The sequence below is a fragment of the Protopterus annectens genome, chromosome 4.part0, assembly GCF_019279795.1.
Source record: "Protopterus annectens isolate FY-2018-M chromosome 4.part0, PAN1.0, whole genome shotgun sequence".
NCBI classification, from domain to species: domain Eukaryota; kingdom Metazoa; phylum Chordata; order Ceratodontiformes; family Protopteridae; genus Protopterus; species Protopterus annectens.
The window spans coordinates 1,093,833,960-1,093,860,206 of record NC_056733.1 but is presented as its reverse complement, the minus strand read 5'-3'; the positions used below and the strand labels follow the sequence as shown (position 1 = coordinate 1,093,860,206).

General features: G+C 37.4%; 1 protein-coding gene across 10 annotated transcripts in view; it reads right to left on the bottom strand.

Annotated features, from left to right (window-relative positions):
- The window catches only part of LOC122799766 (protocadherin beta-15-like), an 886,413-nt gene that overhangs the window by 422,675 nt on the left and 437,491 nt on the right, over nt 1–26,247 (bottom strand). The window contains exon 1 of one of the 10 annotated variants that reach the window (XM_044069044.1): nt 8,851–11,337. The exons of the other annotated variants lie outside the window; for them this stretch is intronic. Coding sequence (XP_043924979.1) covers nt 8,851–11,262 — 2,412 coding nt within the window. The 5' untranslated portion in view covers nt 11,263–11,337. Of the gene's footprint in view, nt 1–8,850; nt 11,338–26,247 lie in introns of those variants that run through there. 10 annotated transcript variants of the gene reach the window in all.

The window sequence follows — 26,247 nt, the reverse complement described above, 5'->3', positions numbered from 1 at the left end:
GCACATTGTTGAAAATTTGATGGGTTGTAACTTGTTATGAGTCTTGTGTTGCTGGTTGTGCGTACTTTGGTTCAAGTATTAAATTGTGACTCACTGACTATAAAGACTAGTCTGTGAGACTTTGTAAACTGTAAAATGCTATTCATCATTATTGTAACACTGTGTATAAAACTTTAATACACTCATATTCATGTGCAGTAAGCATGTATTCCTCACACACAAGTACTATGTGAGTAAATCTGAATATGAGAATTGATAAACTGTACTTATGTAAAAGTAACTCAACAGTAACTAGTTACTTTAGTTAGTAACTAGTAATAGTAATATATTACTTTTTTAGAAAAGTAATAAGTAATAGTAACATATTACTTTAACTTAAAAGTAACTAGTAATAATAACTTATTACTTTTATAAGTAACTAGCACAACACTGCTTCTAGAGCAAATGAGCTTGTTGACAACACTGTAGAGGCTCCTAATATTATTGGTAAAGGGGTTAAAAAGAGAAAATTGAAGAAGGGTAACAGTCTTCAAAAAAAAGACATGACAACCTAACTGTTTCCTGAATGTTAATAGACGTATAATGTAGAAAAGGCATTTTAGTCATACTGAAAAGTTGTAAGACTAATCCTGCAGACATCTGCTGATTTTATGTTTATTTGTTGACTCTTAGCCAACAACACCAAGCACAGGTATTGTGGGGTCATAAAATTGTTTGGTCCTTTGGCCAAGATTTATGCAACGGCATTGCCATACTATATAAAATAGTTTAACATTGTTAGATTCAGTTATTCCTATTCCTGGTAGACTTCTTATCTGCAATTTTATATGCCCTTTTGGCCTCATCATTTTATCACTGTATTTGCAGATACAAACTTGAAAAATCGTGAACAATTGTTTCTTATGTTAAAGCCATATGCGTCTGTCTCTATGAATATTACTTTAGTGAGTGATTTAAATTGCCACATTAGAAATCCATGAGGAAAGATTAACAAGGGCATTACAATTTTCTGAGATGTCCTTTTATGCCTACTTACACTAGAAGGGCACTGGCTATAGAAATATGGTATTTTGCATACTCCTCTGCACTCCTTTCCAAGATTTCCAAAAAACTACATTTCGATGTCAGATCATGTAGCCTTGATATTTTCTTTAAGGACAAAGTATGTATTAATGTAGGTAAAGGAGTTAAAAAGCTTACTGCATGTCTGTTAGACACAGCTTTATGGAAGTTGCAAAGAAAACGACTTTGGCATTGGCACTGTACATTAATTAACTATTGCACTACTTGGACTGAATGATGGCTTATTTGCAAAACTAAATATTTATTTATTTATTCATTCATTCATTCATTCATTTATTTTATTTATTTTACATTTGTTGACCGGGTTTGTCCGTCTGAGCTGATAGCCCTTTTTCAGCAGAGGCCCGGGGAGAAAAGCTCCACAGTTATTTATACAATGTAAAGAGAGTAATTAAAGTACAAAAAAAACAACATTTGGAGAAAAGCTCCAGAAGTTAGTTAGTTACACAAAAATATTTATAATGTAGAAATAGCATTTATATTACATACAGGCTATTAAAATTAAAATTTTCAATAAGAAACAAGTAACAACAATGCTACAGAGATTAGATTGTCATTGTGATGCAGCATTTTGAGATATTTTAATTAAAGGAGACAGTAAGAAATGGTAATATAAGTGATAAGAGAGTAAGAGTATGGTTAGATTGAGTAGAAAGTAAGAATGTGTAGATAAGACTGTTATGTACGTAAGCAGATATACAGTGGTTAAACACTGGATAGAGGCAAGCAAGTGTGCTGCACTAGGATAGGAAAGAAAACAGGTTATGGAGGGTGAGAATATAAGCTTTATTGCCTTATGGAAAAGATATGTGAACTGAAAGGAAAAAATGAACATGCTAAGGTATCTAAAGATTATGTATATTCCTTGCACCATAATAACTCTTCATTCATTAATTCTTTAGAAAGAAGTCTGAAGATCAAAGAGACTTGTCTGATGGATTGCCTACATTGTCCTGATGATACATATATTCAGATGCAGGAAGATATTCTTTCTTTGTAGAGCAGGATGTAGCCAAAATGTATGAAGAATACACAACCTTGAAGGGGGTATAATCCCTTCTAACCTTTTCTGACTATGAAAATACAATCATAATCAAACCTATAGTTCTAGAAGAATTGAACAGTGTGTTAAGTAAAGTTACTGTTAACACCTCTCCTGGACTGGGTGGTACAGCCTTTTCTTACTATACTTCAATGCCATCATTTCAGAAAAGCATTTTTTACAAGTGATTAATGAATGGCTAAAGTTTATTATTAATGAAACTACTGTTTGTGAAGGTATCTTGAAATTTATTTATAAAAAAAGGAGAATAAATGTTATTAACTAAATGGACGCTATTGACATTTATTAATACTGAATATAAAATTTTCTGTAAAATGCATCAGTAACAGAACCAAAATTACTGTGAAATTATTTCATCCAGGGGGTTTTGGAATGCATGGAAAGACTATTAAAATGTCTTGATGCTGTTACAAGAAATACTTTCTAGTATTCAGCACAATAATGGACTTTTACTATCTTGTGATGTGTCAAAAGGTTTTGACACAGTAGCTCTTTTGAGTTTATGGGACATTGTAAACATTATAACATCCATGACTGCATTATATCTGTCTTGCAAAGCATTTATGGAAATTCTTGACTCAGACCATTAGTTAACGGACATTTGGGCTGAAAAATTCCAGTCTATAGGTGTGTTAAGCGAGGGTGCCCACTCAGTAGCCTGTTATTCTTTTTAATTATGAATGCAGTTCTTAAAGAGTGCTTGAATCAGTGTTTAAGCTCTACAGTGAATATAATACCTGAGGTACCTTTGCCATCATTTATTTCTTATGCTGATGATTTTAACATTATTGATAATAATAAAGGAAACCCAGCCACTGGGGATGCACAAGCCAGTGCATTTCTTTGTGCCGATCCCAAGCCCGGATAATTGGGAAGAATTGCGTCAGGAAGGGCATCTGGCATAAAATTCTGCCAAATCATACATGCAGACAACAGTACAGAAATACATACCGGATCAGTCGAGGCCCGGGTTAACAATGACTGCCACCAGTACTGTTGGCCAACAGAGTGCTGGTGGAAATTGGGCTATTGTTGGCCGAAGGAGGGGAAGAGGGAGAAGGCATGCCCGAAGGCAGGTAAAGGCTAGGACTGTGATAGTGAGGGTCGGAACTTTGAATGTTGGCAGTATGACTGGTATAGGGAGAGAGCTAGCTGATATGATGGACCGAAGGAAGGTTGGTATATTGTGTGTGCAAGAGACCAGATGGAAGGGGAGCAAGGCTAGGTGTATTGGAGGCAGTTTCAAATTGTTTTGGTGTGGATGGAAGGAGAAATGGCATAGGCATTAACCTGAAGGAACAGTATGCTAAGAGTGTTTTGGAGGTGAAAAGAGTGTCGGATAGAGTGATGTTTATGAAGCTGGAAATTGATGGTGTAATGATGAATGTTGTTAGTACATATGCTTCACAAGTTGGGTGTGCGATGGATGAGAAAGAAAAATTTTGGAGTGAGTTGGATGAAGTGGTGATGACTGTACCCAAGGGTGAGAGACTGGTGATTGGAGCAGATTTCAATGGGCATGTTGGTGAAGGGAACAGAGGGGATGAGGAAGTGATGGGTAGGTATGGTGTTAAGCAAAGGAATTCAGAAGGTCAGATGGTAGTGGATTTTGTGAAAAGGATGGACATGGCTGTGATGAATATGTATTTTAACAAGAGGGAGGAGCATAGGGTGAAATACAAGAGTGGGAGGAAGATGCACAAATGTGGATTATATCTTACGTAGAAGGGCCAGTCTGAAGGAGATTGGAGACTGTAAAGTGGTGGCAGGGGAAAGTGTAGTTAGGCAGCATAGGATGGTGGTTTGTAGAATAACATTGGTGATTAAAAAGAGGAGGATGAGTGTGAGGGCAGCACCAAGGATCAAATGGTGGCAATTGAAAAAGGGTAATTGTGAGGTGATGTTCAGGGAAGAGTTAAGACAGGCACTGGGTGCCAGTGAAGAGCTACTGAATAGCTGGGTAACTACAGCAGAGCTAGTAAGAGAGATGGCTAGAAAGGTGCTTGGTGTGACATCTGGAAAGAGAAAGGAGGACAAGGAGACCTGGTGGTGGAATGAAGACATACAGGAGAGTATACAGAGAAAGAGGCTGGCGAAGAAGAATTGGGATTGTCAAAGAGATGAAGAAAGTAGACAAGAGTATAAGGACATGAGGTGCATGGCAAAGAGAGAGGTGGCGAAGGCTAAGGATAAGGAGTATGAAGAGTTGTATAAAAGGATGGACACTAAGGAGGGAGAAAAGGACCTGTACCGATTGGCTAGACAGAGGGACCGAGCTAGTAAAGATGTGCAGCAGGTTTGGGTGATAAAGGATAATGAGGAAAACGTACTCACAAGTGAGGAGAGTGTGTTGAGCAGATGGAAAGAGTACTTTGAGGGGTTAATGAATGAAGAGAATGAGAGGGAGAGAAAGTTGGATGATGTGTGGATAGTGAATCATGACATGCAGTGGATTAGCAAGGAGGAAGTAAGGATAGCTATAAAGAGGCTGAAGAACGGAAAGGCTGTTGGTCCAGATGACATACCTATGGAAGCATGGAGGTGTTTAGGTGAAATGGCAGTGGAGTTTTTAACTAGATTGTTTAATGAAATCTTGGAAAGTGAGAGGATGCCTGAGGAATGGAGAAAAAGTGTTTTGGTACCGATTTTTAAGAATAAGGGTGATGTGCAGAGCTGTAATAACTACAGAGGGATTAAATTGATCAGTCACAGCATGAAGTTATGGGAAAGTAGTGGAAGCAAGGTTAAGAAGGGACGTGATGATTAGTGAACAGCAGTATGGTTTCATGCCAGGAAAGAGTACTAGATGCGATGTTTGCTCTGAGAGTGTTGATGGAGAAGTACAGAGAAGGTCAGAAGGAGTTGCATTGTGTCTTTGTGGATTTAGAGAAAGCATATGACAGGGTGCCTAGAGAGGAGTTGTGGTATTGTATGAGGAAGTCAGGAGTGTCAGAGAAGTATGTAAGAGTGGTACAGAATATGTACGAGGGTAGTGTGACAGCGGTGAGGTCTGCGGTGGGAGTGACGGATGTGTTTAAGGTGGAGGTGGGATTACATCAAGGATCAGCTTTGAGCCCTTTCTTATTTGCAATGGTGATGGATAGGTTGACAGACGAGATCAGACAGGAATCCCCGTGGGCTATGATGTTTGCTGATGACATTGTGATCTGTAGTGAGAGTAGGGAACAGGTGGAGGAGACCCTGGAGAGGTGGAGATATGCTCTAGAGGGAAGAGGAATGAAGGTCAGCAGGCTAAGACAGAATATATGTGTGTGAATGAGAGGGAGGATAGAGGAATGGTGTGGATGCAGGGAGTAGAGGTGGGGAAGGTGGATGAGTTTAAATACTTGGGATCAACAGTTCAGAGTAATGGTGAGTGTGGAAGAGAGGTGAAGAAGAGAGTACAGGCAGGATGGAGTGGGTGGAGAAGAGTGTCAGGAGTGATTTGTGACAGACGAGTACCAGTAAGAGTGAAAGGGAAGGTCTACAAGAGGGTAGTGAGACCAGCTATGTTATATGGGTTGGAGACAGTGACATTGACAAAAAGGCAGGAGTTTGAGCTTGATGTGGCAGAGTTAAAGATGTTAAGATTTGCACTGGGTGTGACGAGGATGGACAGGATTAGGAATAAGTATATTAGAGGGTCAGCCCAGGTTAGAAGGTTTGGAGACAAAGCCAGAGAGGCAAGATTATGTTGGTTTGGACATGTGCTGAGGAGGGATGCAGAGTATTTTGGGGAAAAGATGCTAAGGATGAAGCTACCAGGTAACAGGAAAAGAGGAAGGCCTAAGATAAGGTTTATGGATATGGTGAGAGAGGACATGCAGGTGATTGGTGTGACAGAGCAAGATGCAGAGGACAGGAAGAAATGGAAACAGTTGATCTGCTGTGGCAACCCCTAATGGGAGCAGCCGAAAGAAGAAGAAGATAATAATAAAGGAGCTCTACTGTCATTATTTCAAGCTTTGCAACATATGTTGAATACTGTAGGGTTGTTCTTTAACACTGAGAAACAGAAAGGGTTTGGAACATATTACAGTTTTTCTCTAACATTACCTTTCACCCAGATAGCATACAGATATTCGGTATATCATATGGAAATGAAATTACAACAGAGGGATGAATTATTAAATATGGCCAACAATATAGCTAATAGATGGAAAGCATTTCTTTGTCCTACCAAAATAAAAGTATACTTGTTACTTTGTGTCATGCTTGGTATACTTGTTACTTTGTGTCATGCTTGGTATACTTGTTACTTTGTGTCATGCTTGGTATACTTGTTACGTTGTGTCATGCTTGGTATACTTGTTACTTTGTGTCATGCTTGGTAAACTTGGCTGTGTGGGTAATGTAAACCCCTTTTCAAAAGAAAGAGAAAATTATATATTAGACATATTTTTAGTTTTTCATGGAGATGTAGTCTGAACCCCCATAAAAAGGGGCACTGTGTTTGGATGCTTTGGCTTACCAGATGTGATAAACTATTATATAACAAACTTTGGGACTGCTATTTAATATTGAGTAAATTGAACAAATAGTTATGGAAAAAAGAGGGGAGGAAGACAGCTTAGAATTGTTTATCTGTTATCTGACGTTTTTTAGATATAATTGTATTTTTGTGATGTTCCTGTAACAGTTCTATTTCTTGTATAAAGATAAATAAAGTGCCCCTACTCTTTTCAATACTTGCCATGTGATATTTTTCATTCACCTGAACTACCACCAACTTAAGCAACTCCAAAGGATGACATACTCAGGAGCACAACATTTACTCATGGAATCCCTATGAGGAGCCTTTCCCCCCATTATTTTTTACTTTTCCCAGATTTCTTGTGCTAAGAGGTTGTAGTAAGTCAACCTTGAGTTGCTCACAAAATTATTTGTACTCACGATCGCAGTTCCTCATCACAAACTATTATCTATAGAAACTCTCCTTAGAACCCTAGAGCTTCAGTATGTCATCTTGTTGCTATACCAAAGCCAAAAAATAAAAACGGTGACTCAAAATTTGTACTTAGTATTGTCAAACTATAAAGAAGGCTTGCATTTAGTATTAGCTGTAATACCAATTCTCATTCATTTAATACCTCTTCAAAGGCTTGGTTTTAGTGCAACTGCCCCTACAATTGTGGAATAGTTTCACTCATGTCACTCCTATTCCACTACTATTCATCCTAAGAACATTCACCCTCTAATATCCCTCATATCAGAAGACTTTCCATCAACTGGTATTATTCCCAAAACCCTTGCATGTTTATATACATTATGTGCATTATCCCACATATTAACTGTACTCAGTTACTTGCAAGTACAAATTAACAACATCCGTATTCCTTCTTAAACATCTGCTTCTTTTTTTTCTTCTTCAGTTGTATAGTTCTGAAATTAATATAAAGCAATGTGATTTACTAAGGAATTGGCCTGGGGCATTATAGTTGGCCGTTTCCAATTAAATAAGTTTATTTAATATTTGACAATTAATTAAATATGGACCATTATTTATTATGGAAAATAACAAAATTTTAATGAGAAAGCTGAGTTACTGGAAGCTTATGACTGAATTCCAAACATTGCAGCTTTCATCGCCCCAGTATATGTTCCTTTAAACCCTTTTCACTTGACGGTAATTTTTAGGGCAACAAGACTTCATTATGAGTGAAACCATTAATGGTTTTGTAATAAGATGTAAAATATTAAAACTGAAATACATCATTTTTATGATCAACATTGATGCTACACATATAAAAATAAACTGGCTCCTTAAACACTTATACCCAAAGTGTCAGTGAGACAGACATAAGGCTTTCCAAAAGCAAAAAACACAGTATGATATTTTGACAAATGCTATCTTCAAATTGACTCTACACTTAACAATTCTTCAATACCCAATATATTAAGTGATTACTGTAATCCTGTCAGTTTACCATACCACTAAACCAGCAGACATTGACAACAGGAACAAAGGCCCTGTAGGTACATCCAGCCCAAAGCCTAGACATCTCATTAGCATAAAATTTGAATATCAAATGAAACATAACTCATCCATCTGGGATGCTACTCAGAAACACATACACATGTTTAAAAAACAGAGAATGCAAAAATGGTGGAAAAACATAAGCACATTACCAAAGACAGTGCAAAATCTTTTACATCTTAATGAATTTTTTGCAAAATTTTACCGCACGATATCATTTATTTTTTATTCTAAAAACAGGAGATGTAAGATGTGTGTCCCTTTTCTTTAAATGATTGGTGCCACTAGTATGTTGGTCATGTATTGTGGTTTTCTGTGTACTAGACAACTTCAAAATTCATAAGTGATGAAGGTATTCAGAAAATTGAGAGAAGGCTAAATCATGCATGAGAATAAAGACATACCTGCAAAAATAAGAGCATTATGTATAGGGGAAAATTAGGACAGAAAACAGGAACGTTGCTCCAGAAATGAGAAAGCTGAGAGGTTTTCACTTTACACACTTGAATAATTACAGTGTGTCATCAGGCAGCGTTCTTACTATTACACCAATGTGGAAACTGCCACTTATAACAGCTGCATTATTTTAACATAAGTTATAAGCACTGTTGCTCATAACTCGAACAGCGGTAGTATTCATTTGTAAGAGAGACAGATGGAAACGCAGACAATCAGGTATGTAGGTATATATGTTTAATACTACTTACCCCTCAAGACTTTCCCTTACCTCATTTGCATTGCTGATATCAATCAGCATGGGATGGTGTTCATTTCCGGTACACGGTTTTGCCTTGTTAAGCACCTGGTGCCTCATGTCGCTACCTAATGGATCCATATTGGCTTGAACTTCTCGCAGGTAATCCTGGTGAATAGTTCCTCTTGCAAGTGAATCAAAATGGCTTGTTTTGAAACTCATAATATTTGAATCCCGTAGGTTTTGAGATATGGCATTGGAATGTTTTGATTTCTTTATTCTGTAGGCTTTGAATGTCAGTAACAATATTATTGAAGCCAGAAATAGGACAGTCACAACAGCTAAGGAAATAATTAAATAAATTGTTAAACTGGAGTCAAACTCATCCACTTGGTCCTTGTCTGTATTTTCCAAATAATGACCTGAAAAGTTTTCTGCTGCTACAATTTTCACAGTTGTTGTTGCAGAAAGCGAGGGCTGCCCATTATCTTTAACAACTACTATCAGTGTATGTCTGGTATTGTCTCTCTCTGTCATCTTCCGAATTGTCCTTATTTCCCCGGTGTGCAATCCTACTGAAAAAAGACTCTGATCTGAAACCTTCTGAAGGTGAAAAGAAAGCCAGGCGTTTTGTCCAGAATCTGCATCAACAGCAACGACTTTGCTGACAAGATATCCCACGTCTGCATTATTTGGTAAGATCTCTGCAGAAAAGGAGCTTTCTTTTGGTGAGGGGTATAACAGATTAGGGGCATTATCGTTTTGATCTAAAATGTATAATTTCAGGGTGGTATTACTACTTAATGTGGGAGTACCAGAATCCCGAGCTTGAACACGAAATGTAAAGTTTTGGTTATGCTCATAATCAAACGGTCTGACTGCATGTATATTGCCCTTATCTGAATTAATTGAAATAAAATGAGATATTGGGAAACCTGTAATAATTTCTTCAATAAGTGAATAGGATACCTGTGCGTTCTCAGCAGAATCCTTATCAGTTGCCATAACAGATCCAATAAGAGCTCCAGGTTTGTTGTTCTCTGATACCTGCATGGTGTACAATGTCTTACTGAAGACCGGTGGGTTGTCATTAATATCAGAAATCTGTACCTGTATAACTGCTGTTGAAGAAAGTGGAGGGGACCCATCATCAACTGCTGTGACAGTGATGTTGTATTCTGATACCTTCTCACGGTCAAGTTGTCCGTCGGTTACTAAACGGTAAAAATTGTTTGAAGAAGGTATTAATTTGAAAGGCTGTTGGTTGCTTATAAAACAACGAATGTTTCCATTCCCCCCGCTGTCTAAATCTTTTACTTTTAATAGAGCTACAACTGTTTGAGGAGAAGAGTTCTCGGGTAGGGGACTTCTGACGGATGCTAAGATTATCTCTGGAGCGTTATCATTCACATCTGTAATTTCAACTACAACCTTACAATATGACATCAAACCTCCACCATCTGTGGCTTGCACTTCCAGGTGATAAACGTGTGTGCCCTCATAATCTAATGGATCAGCCACTGTTATTTCCCCGGTTTTGCTATTTATCTTGAAAATCCGTCTGGTTGCCTCTGAAATGCGAGAAAATGCATAACTGATGTCACCATTAGGCCCGTCATCTAGGTCTGTAGCGGTCACCTTAACAGCCACAAAATTTTTGGTATTTTGTTCAAAAAGCTTTACTTTGTAAACAGACTGATTAAAAACAGGGGGGTTGTCATTGGTGTCTAGAACAATTATTTGGACTACGGCTGTGGCGGTTCTCTGAGGTTCACCACCATCTACTGCAGTCAGTTGTAATAACAACGTATGTGTTTTTTCATAATCTAACTGCTTCACTAGTACAATTTCTGGACCTTTGTTCTGATCGGTTCCATCGTGAACATCCAAACGAAAATGTTCGTTTGAACTAATTCGATAGTTCTGGACAGAATTCGTACCCACGTCCAAATCCTGGGCACTTTCTAAAAGGAACCTGGTTCCTGGAACTGCATGCTCTGGTACAGAGATAACGATCTCATTTTTTGGGAAAGTCGGAGAATTATCATTCACATCTAAAATTTCTATTTCTGCTTGATGTAGCTGCAATGGATTTTCAATCACTAGCTGGAAGTTCAACAAACACTTAGCCGTCTGTTCGCATATCCCCTCTCTGTCTATCCTTTCATTTACAAATAATACTCCGGTATTTTTATTTATCTGAAAGTACTGCTGGGTGCCCTCACAAACAATACGCGCCCCTCCATTAGATAACAGTCCAGGGTCCACTCCCAGGTCACTGGCGATATTGGAGACCACAGACCCTTTGGGCAGCTCTTCTCGAATGGAATATCGCAATGTAGAATCAACTGTGCTGCATAGTATAAGGAGTAGAAGATAACACTTCAATTGCTTGTCTGGAGTAAAAATGCGTAAGTCCAGGACATCCATTACAGAAATAAACATTAATAGTCCCAGCTCTGATTAACAGCCCCGTTGATTCACCAGCAAGAAGAGTGTTATAACTGAAGTCTGACCTCCCGAAAGTCTCTTACGCTACTGCAGCGATTCCTACTGAAGGCGGGTTAGTTAATGGCCAGGATGTTTCTTCAAAAAATACTCAACAGCAAAACTGTAATCCAACAGCGACACACAGTGTTTTGAAAAATAAATGAATCGATGTTTCATGGAAAAAACTAAATTCTCAGTCATCAAATAAAGTAACACAGAAAAAAATACATTTCCTTTTGTAGTCTTGTAATAAGAATGCCATGCCAGTTTCGATTTAGAAAACACAGCAATACAATAATAATATAGTAATATTATTCAGTATACAGCTGCTGCCCAGAAGAACCCTAACAGTACAACTCCTGGCTCAGTTAGAGATTTCATTAGTATAAAAAGATGATGTTGTAGTTTATATAGTCAACAAAGTTAGGCAAGTACTCTGAACAAATCTGCTTCTGATGGCATGTGCAGTTCCAAAGGGCTCTTGTAGACCACTAAAAATTAAAAAAACGGACAAACTCTGCAACTTACATATACAAACAGCTTCCTTTAATACGGTTTACGAACTTAAACATGATTTTAAAACATAATTTCAATATATATAGTGTATTTGTTTTAATTGTGTTAGATATTTCAAATAACAATTTTGATTACTTTTATTTTTGTTTGTTGCAGATACCAGACTAGGTGTTGTAAAACACCTAAAGATGTAAAAGTGTGTGAGAGAGAAAATCCATTCGATTTAACTAACAGTAGACATATTGTAGCAATTTTCTAAAATAAATTGTGCAATAAACGACTTGCTCAGCTAAGTACAGGGAACGTGCCTCTCAACCTCTTAGCCCAAGAAATCTGGATAAAACCAAAAACAATGGAGGAATAAACGCCCAAAAATAGGGACACATTTTAAATATTGTTCTTACATACTCAAAGTCGCTACAATAAAATATTTTATATTAGCATGCATTTTCTGATAGATAAGAATTCTGAAACTTAAATATCTGTCATTATTTAGTGACTTCAGTCCTTTCTGATTTATCAGAAAGTCACTAATTCTTTGGCAAAGGGACCAAAAATATGAAACAAAAATATGAACATTCAGGGAAAATCTGGGCAGTTGAGAGCCATGAAAGGGAAACACGTATAAAAGCACCCCAGCAGAAGACACCGAAAAGAGATTGTGTGTGTGTGTGTGTGTGTGTGTGTGTGTGTGTAGGGGGTAGGCTAAGAGTAAGCGACCATTGGTACCGCTGCAGTACTTGTGTGTGTAGGGGGAAGCTAAGTGACCATTGGTACCGCTGCAGTACTTCTAAACAGCACAACTACTGTTGTAATTTGTGATTATTTTATATGAACAGCATTTCATTCAGATTGTGATCCCCTAACAAGGAATTTTATTATAGTTACTGCAAACTACCTATAATCACGTGCTTGCTACATCATCCCTTCATGACATTGAAAATAATTATTCTTAGGTAGAAATATTTTACTGTGCTATATGTACCAATATATAGCACTTGTTCCAGCATTGTCTCAAAACATAAATCATCAGCATGGATTTGCATTTATCCAAGTACAGTTACATCGTCTATTTCAAACTCTGTAGCAGTCTTCAAAGTTTCCTGCAGTATTTTACATCTGCCAGGACTCCTGACGGATTACTCTTAAGTGGATCAGGTAGAGGTACGCAGCGAGGTCCAGTTTTGGTTTCATTAAACAGAGGAACTGCCACCTCAGGACTCAGGTTACAGACCATTCACGTCAGAACTGTGTTAGCACTGCAGCAGCCTGGATTTTTGGAAAAGTAAACCAAAACATAGACTTCACTAACAAGGACCCATAGAGCTTTAACAAAAATAACATGTATTTTTCAGTCTTTCCTTTTGTCTGTCTGTCTCAGAGTTATGCGTTAGTCCAAGGGAAGAAGAATCAAGTCATCCACCTGTGAATACAGGGGCCTTTCCCCTTTCAAAATGATTTCACATCTCAGTTTTACATCTCAGTGTTTAGTAGATCTTCAGAATGGAATACCTGCTTGATGATATATTATGCTTTTAGTACTAGTGCAGTTTTTCCCAGTTTTTTTATGAAAATGCAGACCCTGCTGCTACAGTGTGGCCAACAGCTGACATGCAATAGGATGAAACAGATCCCTGTAACTTGCAAAGTATTTCAGTGCTAGTCCCCTACTGCCATCTACTTCTCTAATCATTTACTTTACTCTTGCAGCTGACAATACACTGCCAGCTATAGCTACCCAATGCCTCAATTTTCTTAGCAACCCACCTCAAGAATTTGAACCATTTCTAGTTACGTTGTTAAGACACTGTTCTAATGCTCTACTTGCAAACTGACTTCTGTCAATAAAACATCTCCTGCATAACTCCAGCATTTTTTATCATTGTCCACTTAAGTATTAGTGCCTTTCTCTTCTGAATAAAGCTTTTCATCTCTCCATTTCCCATCACAAAGAAAAGGAGAGAAAGAAAGAAAGAAAGAAAGAAAGAAAGAAAGAAAGAAAGAAAGAAAGAAAGAAAGAAAGAAAAAGACAGAGAGAGAGAGAGAGAAAAGAAAGAAATTAAGGAAGAGGTTAATATGAAGAGCAGAGAAGTTCTTTTGGTGTCCTGGCTAAATTTCACCAAGTACACATAAACATGTCCTTCCACTTCCGTGAAAAGGGGCTAAAGACTAACTGAGCTCTAACCATTCAAAAGGAGAAATCAACTGTTCTTAGAGTTTTGCTATGCAATTCTCTGAATAATGTAGCATGAAGATAATTGTCAAGTTAAGGGAATTTTGTTGATGACTTGGTCATTCAGTAAGTGCTATGTTGTACTCAAATAAGGAAGGAATGTCAAGTTTATTTCTTTTCAACCTTTTCCTTTTTTTCCAAGTCAGTGAGGACTTGGAATCAGTATCTATGAGCATCAGGAGTGTGTGAGTTTGCCCTCACATCAGGGTGTCACAGAATAACTTGTTCTTATAAGAAGGAAGAGTTTTGTATATTTTGTGACCCTTTGGATGTTGCTTATTAAACTTTCAGTCTTACAGGTTGCGAGAGTGATTCTTCCTTAGTCAACCCTGAGGGAGGTTAACTATCATAGTAAATCTGTTTGGAAAAAGTAAATACATTTATCAGTAGACAGACATTATTGTACAGAATTGACAAACACAAGGTGCGGGGTTTGAATCTCACAAGGGATAATTGGCTAGGCTTAAAACGGCTCGCAAGGGCAGTTAGCCTAGTACTAATCTATGATCCTATGAAGACTTAGAACAGTATACCTTGTGCAAGGTACATGAGAAGTTCATAACTGAATAGGTTAAATAAAAGCCAGATCACAGATTATATAATGTATGATATACCCTTATAAACATCATAGTTCTGTTTTACTGAAAGTGAAATTCTAACTCTGAAATCTCGTCCCTGAGTACTTGCATTTCATTTAAATGAAAATGAGTACAACTCTACACATAGTATATCTTCCCAGAACCATTTTTTGATTCAACTGACTATAAAACAAACCAGAATAAATTAGAGTATTATAGGAAAGTGATATGAATGTAATGTGTGTAATGGCTTATGAGACCAAACTTTGCACCTTGTATAGTAAACCTCTTCAGTGCAAATTCTGATCTACTCAGTCAGGTATAGAAGACTGCCAGCTAAACAGATGAGTGGTCTGTATGTATTCTTTCAGCCATGTAAGACTGTCTGTAAAACTTTGATGAAGCCCTGAATCTGCATTTTCAAGTTTTTCTGCACTTGTGATGCATGCAGAAGCAATATGTTGATAAGGTAATGTAACACTTTTAATAATATTCTATTAATCACTATCAGTTGTCCCTATTTATATAACATTATGACAGATGGTTCTAAAAATACAGCTGCTTGAGGTACTCACCATAAGATTAGAGATTTGAATAATGACATCAGTGCCTATCAATATCTCCATACATACAGCAACTTTGCCACTCATGTCCTGCCCAGCTAGAATACAATCAGCCAGCAACTGCCAAAGACTGTATCTCACTTACCAGCATTCTGGATCATAATGCTTGTATTCATATGGATGCATATTCTATGTCAGCTGTATTTTGCTTGAAGGAACATAAAACAGTCAGTCTAATAAATTCAAAAATCAGAAATAAAGGTAAAAATAGTAACAGAGCACGGATATCTCAATTCTTAATCAGAATTTAGGCAAAAGAAATCTAGTGTTTTGGACATCATAACAAATCAGGACTGGACAGAGTTAGGAATAGGCAAAACATCCACTTTATAATATTGACCTGCAATATCTGAAGGGAAGGAGGCAACTGTCAACCCCCATCTCTAAGGCTAAGAAAGCTAAAACTAAGTCTAGCTCCTAAGACTAATAAGCCTTTTGAATAGGGTATCAAATTCTTGAAAGAAAAACAGGTTGTTATTAAGTAACGGATACGCTGGGAAATAATGAAAGTGTTGACATAATTCATTTTGCATTCAGAAAGTATCTGTAAGCCACATCAAATATTTTTATATTCTGGAACTACATGATTGGAACCAATGATTCAGGCTTTCAGGTGGAAGTAATATTTATTGGTATATGCATGGCATTTAAAACAGTTGATCACATGATGTAATTATAAAAATCTGAGCCAGTAAGCCTAGATGAGGAAATTGATGAGTGGATAAAAGACTGGCTGGTTGAACAACATGATTCAAATTGTTTGGTTTGGCAATCAGTATTGTTCAATCAACCATGCAGGAATGGGTGTTCCTCAAGGTGCAAGTCTAGCATCATTATTATTTGATATTTACATTAGTGACCCATAATTACCTGATTTGGTTTTAATCTGTAAATATGTAGATGAGTTGAAATAGTCAAAATTACTGCCTAAATTACAAACTAAGCAACTGTACAACAAACAGCTATTGTCCCAGAAAACTTGAAAAAAAACAAAGATTTCTAGTCCATAAAGTGGGAAAAAATCAGTATTCATGAAGACTGCTTGAGATAGGGACTCCAACATATGTGTTTATTAATGGTAATACAAATACTACAAAAAAAAAAAAAAAAAAAAAAAAAAAAAACAGATATATTGAATAATGCCTACCAAGACTGTGGAATAAGTTTCCCTTTACAGTGAGAAGCGGTCAGTCATTCTTGACATGTACATGGGAAGCAGAGCACATCAAGAAGGAACGAAAGAAATCAAGCTTGTGGAAGGACTTAATTTTCGTAAGTTTGACAAACCTATGACTTCATGATGCTTCAAACTAAATTTTTTCTCCTCAAATTTTGAAGTTTCTGTTGAGCAACAATTATTTTCTTTTCACTTGCATATACATGACCTATGCATTAAAACTGGGAAGATTATAGCTTCCATACTTACAGCTCCTGATAGCACCTCCAGTCATAATAGAGAGGATTATAAGCAGGTCGCTAATCATAACCCATTATGTATTTGTGACATGAATGCCAATAAATTGACCTTGAGAGCAAAGCTTGAGAGGTGAATCTTGGCATCCTTGTCAAGAACCAATCCAAATAAAACACTCCAAGCTCCAGTGCAGATAACACCAACAGTTTATTATAACTGTTTAAAATAAAACTTAGTTGAATGTGATAAGCGCTTTTGTCTAACTTACTATAGAGTTCATCAGCTGGATGAAGTCTATAGTAAGTTAGATGAAAATGCTTATCATTTTTAACTATGTTTTATTTGAAATAGTTGTAATAAACCTTTGATTTTATCTGCACCAGACCCCGGAGAGTTTTATTTGGCTCCATGCCGAGAACACATACTAAAGGATTATGATCTGAGACCCATTCATAATTCTTTGTAATGATGGAGCTGTATCTGCTCCATGTACTACTAACTACAGAAAAAAAGTGCTAAGTGTTTTTCATGCTTTCAAGGTTATAAAACACTTATTGAGCACTGTCAGAAAGGCAGTAACATACTGTCTTATGTTACACAACGACAGCAGGTAGAAACATTTTTTTCCATGCTGCCTCTGTAGTTTGCTGGTCAGTACTGGCAGATTTAAGTTTCTAGCATGATATCCAGTGTTAACAACTGAAGCAAGGGGTGATTAACATTTGTTAAGACTGGGTTTAATGCTATAGAAGTGCTTAACTGATTTGCCTTTTTCTGGATATCGGAGCATAATCACTGTGTTTCATGTAATACAATTCTATTATTGCTCAATGTGATCAGATCAGCAATAGCATACTCTTCCTCTCTTTTATGACATCTGGTTAATAAATTACATAGAATCCAGAGGAAATAGAAGAATAGAGCTGTGGTTTTAAAAAGAGTGATATGAGGATAGTTTAAAAACATTGACACTGTTTTTCCTCTCTCACAGGAAGGCACAAGGGGGCCACTCCATTTTATATGGAATTCAGAAATAAACCTCAATTTGATACTTTGATTTTTCTGTGGGAAATACAGGTAGAAACTTCAATATCTCCATACAGAACTTAGACAGGACATGTTCATTTATCACCTAGTGTATAAATTTATTTAATAAATGAATAATACCTACAGTGGAATGGTTTGCCTGATGATGTGAAAACCATGAATTCCCTGGAAGTTTTTAAAAACAGCATAGATGAACAGTTCATTGGCAAGAAATACAATCTGGTAAAAAAATAAATATTAGTGTCTATCAGCTTATTGTCTGTAATTACTTAGGCATATACCTATATAATACTAGTAACAGAAACATGTTGTAAAACACTATAACTCCTTCCAAGATTAAACGGTGCAATCAAAGACCGAAATATATTTTAAAAAAGTCTTGTATATATTCCCAACTATGAGTACAAACTACAGGATGAAAACATATGTCATTGGTAAAATGCCTAAAACATAAGTATGCAGACACCACAGATAGAAGGAAGAAAGGTGATCATATAGTTGCAGCAGCTGTATGATTCAGGGATCAATGGTTGCAATGAGTACGTCATATGACATTACTACCACCTTCACCATAGATACCTGCCTCTGTATTCCTTACTCTACAGGTGAGTAGAACAAAAAGTTGTGCATCAACCTGACAAAAAACAATGGTGCCACTAATGCAACAAACTAAGATGTGCATCTAGGGTGAAAACTGTCATACCTCTCAAAAGACAATGTGATTTGCAATGCTTCCTATAGGAGTGAACATAATTATAAACCATGTCAAGAGAATAGCTTAGGTTGAAACATTCCTAAAGAAAATATATGTAGTGCTTACTGCCCCAAAGCAAGAAGTAACCACTGAAGTAAAACTTTTAATTTATTTGCTATAACAAAATTATATGCATTTGCATTATATAATTTGGAAAGTACATGCTTCATTACTAATTTTTGTTTTTCATAAATATAGGAAACAATTGTTCAGATAAGAGTCTGCCCTTGTTCATTTATGGATAACAACTAAACAATCTATGAATATTCAGGGCTTGGAGATTTCCTTTGCTCTTATTTCTTGTTTTTGGAAAGAACATAGGAAACTGGAATGTGTGGATGTGTGAAACAGAAGAAACAAGTTATGGCATATAAAGGAGGCGTTGTTCTCTCAGAAATCCTGACATAAAAGCATGAAAATAGATACAGTTCCTTATACAACAGCATTAAAAATACAAACAAACAATACAAAAAGTCATTTAAGCCAAAGCATAGCAGTCAAAGACTAAGTTTTTTTTTCAGAAAACAAAGTATAACTCGATGGAGGATGCAAATTCATGATGGGGTAAGTTCAAGTTTTTAGTTGTAAAAACTATAATTTCCAAGCAAGAGGATTACTTCTCTTAAGAAATCTGAAATGCAACATACCTTAGTAAACTTAGCTGCAACATAAGAATCTAAAGGAAGGCAAACTGACAGCAATAAATAAGCAATAACAACATAAAAACTACTTTAAGATGTGTGTAGAAATATAGAAATACTGCAAAATCTGGGGTAATTAAAAAGCCAAAGTATTAAGCAGTACACCTGGGCAGATTTGGTACTCTGCACAGGTGCTTCTGAGTTGCTGGTATTTTATTTTGTCACATATATTTTGCACCACATCCCATCCTGGTCAGTAAAAGACTGCTTCAAAAGATTAATGTGCAGTTATCTCTGAATTGTATGCAGGCCTTCTCTATGTATTTATCTATGCAATGATTTTGCATAATGCAGACTACATCTATGAACCTAGCCCTTTACTGGTTTTCTTGAGATATACATTTATAGATAGACAGATATGTTTATTTAACATTTGTTGACCAGGAAATTCTGACTAGGACAGAGCCAGTTTTCAGCAGAGGCCCAGAAAGCCAGGGAGAAACACTCCAGACGTATGTCTTTGGAATGTGGGAGGAAGCCAGAGTACCCAAAGGAAACCCAAGACAATGCAGGGAATACATGCAGACTCTGCACAGAAGGCACCCCAGCTGAGAATTGAACCGGAGAACCTCTTACTATGAGGTAACAATGCTAACCACTGCACCACTGCACCACCCAATGCCTCTTGATGTAACAATGCTGGAATATAAATAATAAGAATAATTCTGTTGCATCAGAAGTGTTAAAGAGCACTGGAAGACACTTGTACAAAGGGATATGCAGACTAAATCCAGGGGACTACATGCTCCTTAGCTTGTCAATAGGGTTAGGAAAAGCCAGGGATAGACTTCTGAGCAGAAAGTTGGTAGAATTTCTAAAGAGCAACAATTTCCAGCACAGCAACAAACACAAGTTCATGGACATAAGATGCTGTCAGCTGGATCTAATCCAGTTTTATAACCTGGTTACATATGAACTTGATATGGGAGAACCATAGACACAGGCTACCTGAATTTTAGCAAGGCCTTTGACTTGGTCCCACACTGGTGGCTGGTAGAAAACTGGAGGGGCCAGGGGTAGGATAAAGACTGAGGAACTGGATAGATATAGCTGTATGGTTGACATATAGGATACAGAGAGTCAGTATGGTAAGGGTAATATCAGGAATTAAAATGTAACTAAAGGAGTACTGTGTCTTACTTGGATCCATTCCTTTTCAGTGTGTTTTTTTCAGATATACCTATGGGAAGAAATGGAACACAAATAAACCACTTTGCTGATGGGCACAGATAGGTGTAGCAGTGAAGTTTGAGGGAAGTTCTAACAAAGGATTTACAAAGGCTGAATTAGTGGACAGAATAGTGGTAGTTGAGGTTCAATACAAACAAGTGCAGGGTGCAGCCCTTATGCCACAGCAATTCTGAAATTAAGTATCAGTCGTAGGGATTTGGACTGATAGTACCATAGCAAGAAAAGGATATCAAAAAGGTGGGGTGTAACCTGAGGGTGGCTGTTTGAAGAAGCAAAGAGATTAATGCATACACTGTAAAGGGACTTGGTCAGACCACACATTGAGTACTATAAGGATGGATTTTTAGACAACATAAAAGGCAAGCAAATCAGGCTATGGGGGGGGGGTCCAAAGAAAAGTTACCAGAAGCATTCATGGAATGAAGAGAATGAATATGACCAGAAGCTAAATAAGCTAGACAGCTTCTAAACTGAGAACAGAAGAGATGGAAGATGTGAAAGGGCATTCAGAAAAGGAAGGAGAAAGGAAGGAAGGGAAAGGGGAAGCATATTATAGAGACCAACTGTTTTCTGGATCTATGAAATTACTTTTTACAGATAAGATTCTTGACTCATGGAACTTAATATCAGAATTGTTGGTTTAAAAGGAATCCAGTGAGACATTTAAAATAACATAGAATAGTCAGAAAAAGGGGGAGGGAAGGGGTAGACATAAGACAGAGAGAATGTTTATGAACTTTAAAAGAACAAAACTGGATTATTGACATCAATCAAATTTAATAAAAGGCATAGGTGGGTGTGGAGCAAAGGGGGCAGCCACCCTGAGCATCTAGGTGTTATGGGGTGGAATGGGCAGATGCCACTTGGTCTTCAGTAAATTAACAGATGATATTCCATTTACAGCCATAAGTGAGGTACTGTAGCACGCACTGTCATTCAGTGCTTTATCTGAAATGCTGGTATTTCATTTGCATTCTGAAATGAAGTGTTGCAGCTCTCTGTTTAGGGCATAAATGGTAGCAGGTATTCTAGTTCTCATGTGCTAGAAGCCTGTGACGCACTTGCTCTAACTGGTAATCACTCTAACTCCCACTAGCCTGATCCTAGTTAACTAAAGAGCCTTTATATCACCTAACCCAAGTTCACTACACTGCAAAGCCTTAGAAGAACCCTAAACCTAAAACTTCATGCTGGTCTCTAGCTCAACTGACCCTAACGATAGCAATCCCCTCCTTAACCCTAAAGCCCCTAATTGCTCCCTAAACCTACAACTCTCTTCAACGTCCCTAACTCTAAATTCTCCTCCTGCTCTCTCACTCTAAAACTCCCTTCTCACACACTAAAACTTAAGTCTCAAATTGCTCCCTAACCCTAAAACTCTCCTCCTGCTGCCTAACCCTAAACCCCCTTCCCACTGTTCTACCTGAACCTAAAGTACTCAATTATTCTAAACTCTACACCTTATCCCTAAAACTAAAGCCCCCCCAACCTAACTCCTCCTCCTGATTGCACCCCCCACTCCCTCCCCATGGCTGCTGGATGTACCTTGCTTGAACTCAGCTGTGCAGAGGGAATGGAGCTACAGGATCTTCTCCAAACATGCATTCAAATTCAAGCAGAAGCAGAAGGCCATGCAGGTTACAAGATGCCTGAGTCTCTCACTGTGAGGCAGTGTTTTTTGAGCCCCGGGGACTCAGGCAATAGACCACTTCATTTGGCGCGTCAACTTAAAGTTGAGTATGAGTGGGGATCTTGATCAGGATGGCACTGGATGCAAGAATATCTAGCTACAGCTCTGAATGTAATGTAATAATAATAACAAAAGAAAGCAATCTTTATTTATGAGGTGCTAATTGTCTTTTCTACTTGGGTAAATCTGGAGTGAAGTGTGCTGAGGCAAGGAAACATAGGAGAGCAGAATGACAAAATATAAAGGAAACTAATCAATATTAATTATTTATCTGTACATTTATTAAACCTCTGTGAGTGATCTTGCTAGATAAATGTATCCAGGTTTGAATAAAACACATATCTTATGGCAACATTGTTTTAGAGAAGTAATTCAAAGTATGAGATATTTCTAAAATAATCTGGCTAGTTATTTCACTGACATTAAAGTGGTTAATTTCTAATACTGGTAAGATTTCCATCTTTCCTGTTACCAGCAGGACATTCATGGTTTGAACTTAATGATCGCATTGCCCACTTTATAAAGCAGTTGGACTTAGAAATCCCACTTTGCTGATTGTGCTGAATCACTGTAGAAAAGCTGCAATTACTTCCTGCTTTTCCTCGACGATTCAGTTACACCACCTTCCTAGACCTACATGCAGAGCTATTCCCTGTTAGGTTTGTGTGTTTTAACTTGTCCAGCAATTGGCTGCAATTCATGAATGGGGTGGGGATTGGGACAGAAAAGAGCCCTGTGAAGCCTACATCTGCAGTCTTTTTTTTTTTTTCCTTTTACATAGCACTTCCACAGCCACTGATTAAAAGGACTCTGAGATTTGTCTTTTTTTTCCACTAGAGCCAGCTAGCCATTACAACAATGAAGCCACTCCAGCCAGCCAGCTAGCCACTCCAGGAGGGAAGCCACTCCAGCCAGTCAGTTAGCCATGCTGGCAGGGAAGCCAGCCAGCTAGCTAGCCATTCTGGCAAGGAATTCTGCCAACCAGCCCATCAAAGACTGTGATTGTAGTGTTAAGTATAAGTAGCATTTTATGGCTCTACTTTTTTAAAAGTAGGGATGCTGTTTTATTTCCATTTTTAATTTTTTAATTTTCAGAGTTAAATGGGGTGCACCGTACAGTATTTGAGTCTGTAGTGGCTGTTTTGAGATTTGTAAGCAGTAGTAGTTTTTAAAGGTGTAACAAGTATATCTAATTATTTGAGTCTGTAGTGGTTGTGGCTATTTTGGGATGATTTGTAAGCAGTAGTTTTTAAAGGTGAATGGTGGGGTAATGTTCACAGATAAATGTAGTGCATTTGATATATTCCTAACAGATGTTATGGTAGCTCTCTCAGGATAGTTTGTATTTACAGATGGGAATGTTTTGGGACAGTTTGTACTTTCTGGGTGGAGATGTGGGTATTTTAATTTTTCATCTTGTCTTCAAGAAGTTAAGATGTACTGCTTTGGTTATTTTTATAATGATTGTTTAGTGATACCTTGCAATAACTAAAAGTGAAAATGTGTGTATGCAACTTTATTTTTTGGGGGCATGTTCATAGGTAAACTGTGCATCTGGTACTCTGCTAGCACACATTGCTGGGGTTGTTGCAGGGTAGTTTGTTTTTACAGCTGGAAATGTATTTATTTTTCAGTGCTGTCTTCAATCAGTTTAAAATATACTGCTCTGGTATAGTATGAATATGGTTTCGCTGCTGTTTGGCCTTTTATTTATTATTTTAGTTTTCTTGTTCTAGAGTAATATGTAGAATTTAAAGGTTTCTTTTTTTTTTAAATAAACATACTTGTCTGTTTAATATGAACTTTTTTTTCTTTAAAGTTTGCTTACTGTTACACCTGAGTAATGTATGTAAGCATTTTACCAGTAATGCTTCTCTTACTGTTAAAGCTGCACAATTTAAATGGATTGTGAGAGATTTGAGTATGCTGTAATAATTTCAAACTGTAAAAGCATACCTGAATGTCTGTTACCACTCCTGTGGTGATGTCATGGCTAGAGGATGTGGCCAGTGTCATATTGTTCACACACCTATATCCCACTTTGGCCTGCTTAAAAGGTGGCAACCTTAAATACAGGCTGTTTATACATAATGCAGAAAGAAAAAAAGATGTTTCTTTTACATTAGTTAGTTAATAAACAAATCTCAAATGTCATTAATAGCTAAACAAAAACAAGTTACTAAATATGAAAAAAAAAAACAATTATGGAAAAAGTTACTTCAATGGAAATTAATTTTTTTGCTCTTTTTTAGTTGTTTAACATCAACCACATATTAGAGACACGAGTGACTTTTTAATCCGTTTTGCATACAGCACCTCAGACTGTGAAAGCTAACATAATTTTGCAGTGCTTGTGTGTATGGGTGTGTGTGTGTGCGTGTGTGTGTGTGTGTAGAAATATATGTCCACACACGCGCGCGCACACACACACACACACACACACACACACACACACACACACACACACACAGCAGTAGCTTTGTTCTTGGTATTTATAAACATTCACTCAGCACAAGAGGCTTGCACATAGAATAACACACTAAAATGTGCATTTGCAGGTCATCAAAGTATATCAAATAGCCATATTACATTTGCATTGGTAAAAGTGCATGTAGGTCCAAGAGACCTAGACTTTTGTCTTTCTCCACTGTAAATATACCAAAGTGGAGCATTCATTGGCTTTCCACTATAGTGTACTGTTACAATAACCAGTTACTACATAAGTGCCCCATCCCCATTTTGTACTGACACAGAAAATGTACATCATAATATTATTACATGGTACAGCCACTGCACCTCTAGCCCTTCTTCTTGTAAGAACAATGTTTTGTGTTGTTGTAATAAAGACATAGTAGATGCATGGTGGTGCCTGGGATGCCTCCAGAATATTCACTTGTTTGAAACCCCTGTGCTGCTCTGGCATGTCTACCTGTCCCATCTCTCCCAGGTCTGTCCACACGCAGCATTTACACCCTATGTATATATGATGCCGACCTGGCTAAATCCAGATGTTGACAAAGTGAGCTAAAAATAAAACTCCAAGCTGGTCCATAGGTTTACTAACCCCCTAATTATAGTAACCCCCTCCCTAACCCTAAAGCCACTGTTTGCTCCCTAAACCTAAAACAGTAATAGAGTGCAGCAGCTCTCTGTGTGGGGCATAACTAGTAGCAGCTATTTTTGAACTCAGGTGCTAACAGCTCATGACACACTGGCTCTAATTGACAAGCACCTTAACTCCCACTAGCCTAATCCTGCTTAACTAACTACCCCTCCTACCTCCTGACTCTAATGTACTGCAAAGCCTTAGAAGAACCCTACAGAAACACTCATTTATGTTTCTATTATACTTAGCAGATATAAATATGAGTAATTATGGAACATCCAGCACAAGAAGAGGAAGGAGTGGGTCTACTATAAAGAGAAATACTACAAATTGGTAAAAAAGACCATTTTAAACGTGATTTTGATTGTATTATAATCATAGCACTAAACAAACAAGTAAGGAATGCCACTTTCACTTGCCAAAAAGACTGGATTCCTTGATCAACAGTGCCTTTATGCCAATAACTTAAAGATTTTGAAAACGCACCAATCAATTTAAACTCTCTCCTCTTCTTCAAATCACCAAAGAAAAGACTGCTACTTTATTTCATACAGATTTCTATGATTCCATTACAAAAATGACTGCCAAATCATACACCAACACACTGTACAAACACATACACAAATACATGGATCTTGCCATACCCAACAGAACCAAGATGCTGTCTTCCAAAAAAAGGAAGACAATCTGGAAAATGATGTGGAATAAGGTGAAGACCCAAGACTGGAAAAACTCCCTTATCAGCATATACGAAAAGTTGAGATCCCACATCAAATCCTCTAAAGTTAGTTATGAAAACAGAATTGCAGCAGATAGTAAAGAAAGCCACAATGCCTTCTATAGTTATGTAAAGAATCTCCACGACAACATTCAGATTTTCTCTGAGCTAGTACTGCACAATGGTACCTCCTATACTGAGCCAACAGATATTGCCAATATACTGGCCAACAGATTCAGTGCCAACTTTACACCTCCCCCCCCAAGGGACCAGTCACAATACCATTAGATTTCCAGGCACCCAGTATTACTGCTGCACAAGTTAAAACAGCACTGTCCAAGGTCAAGAATACAGCTTCTATGAGACCTG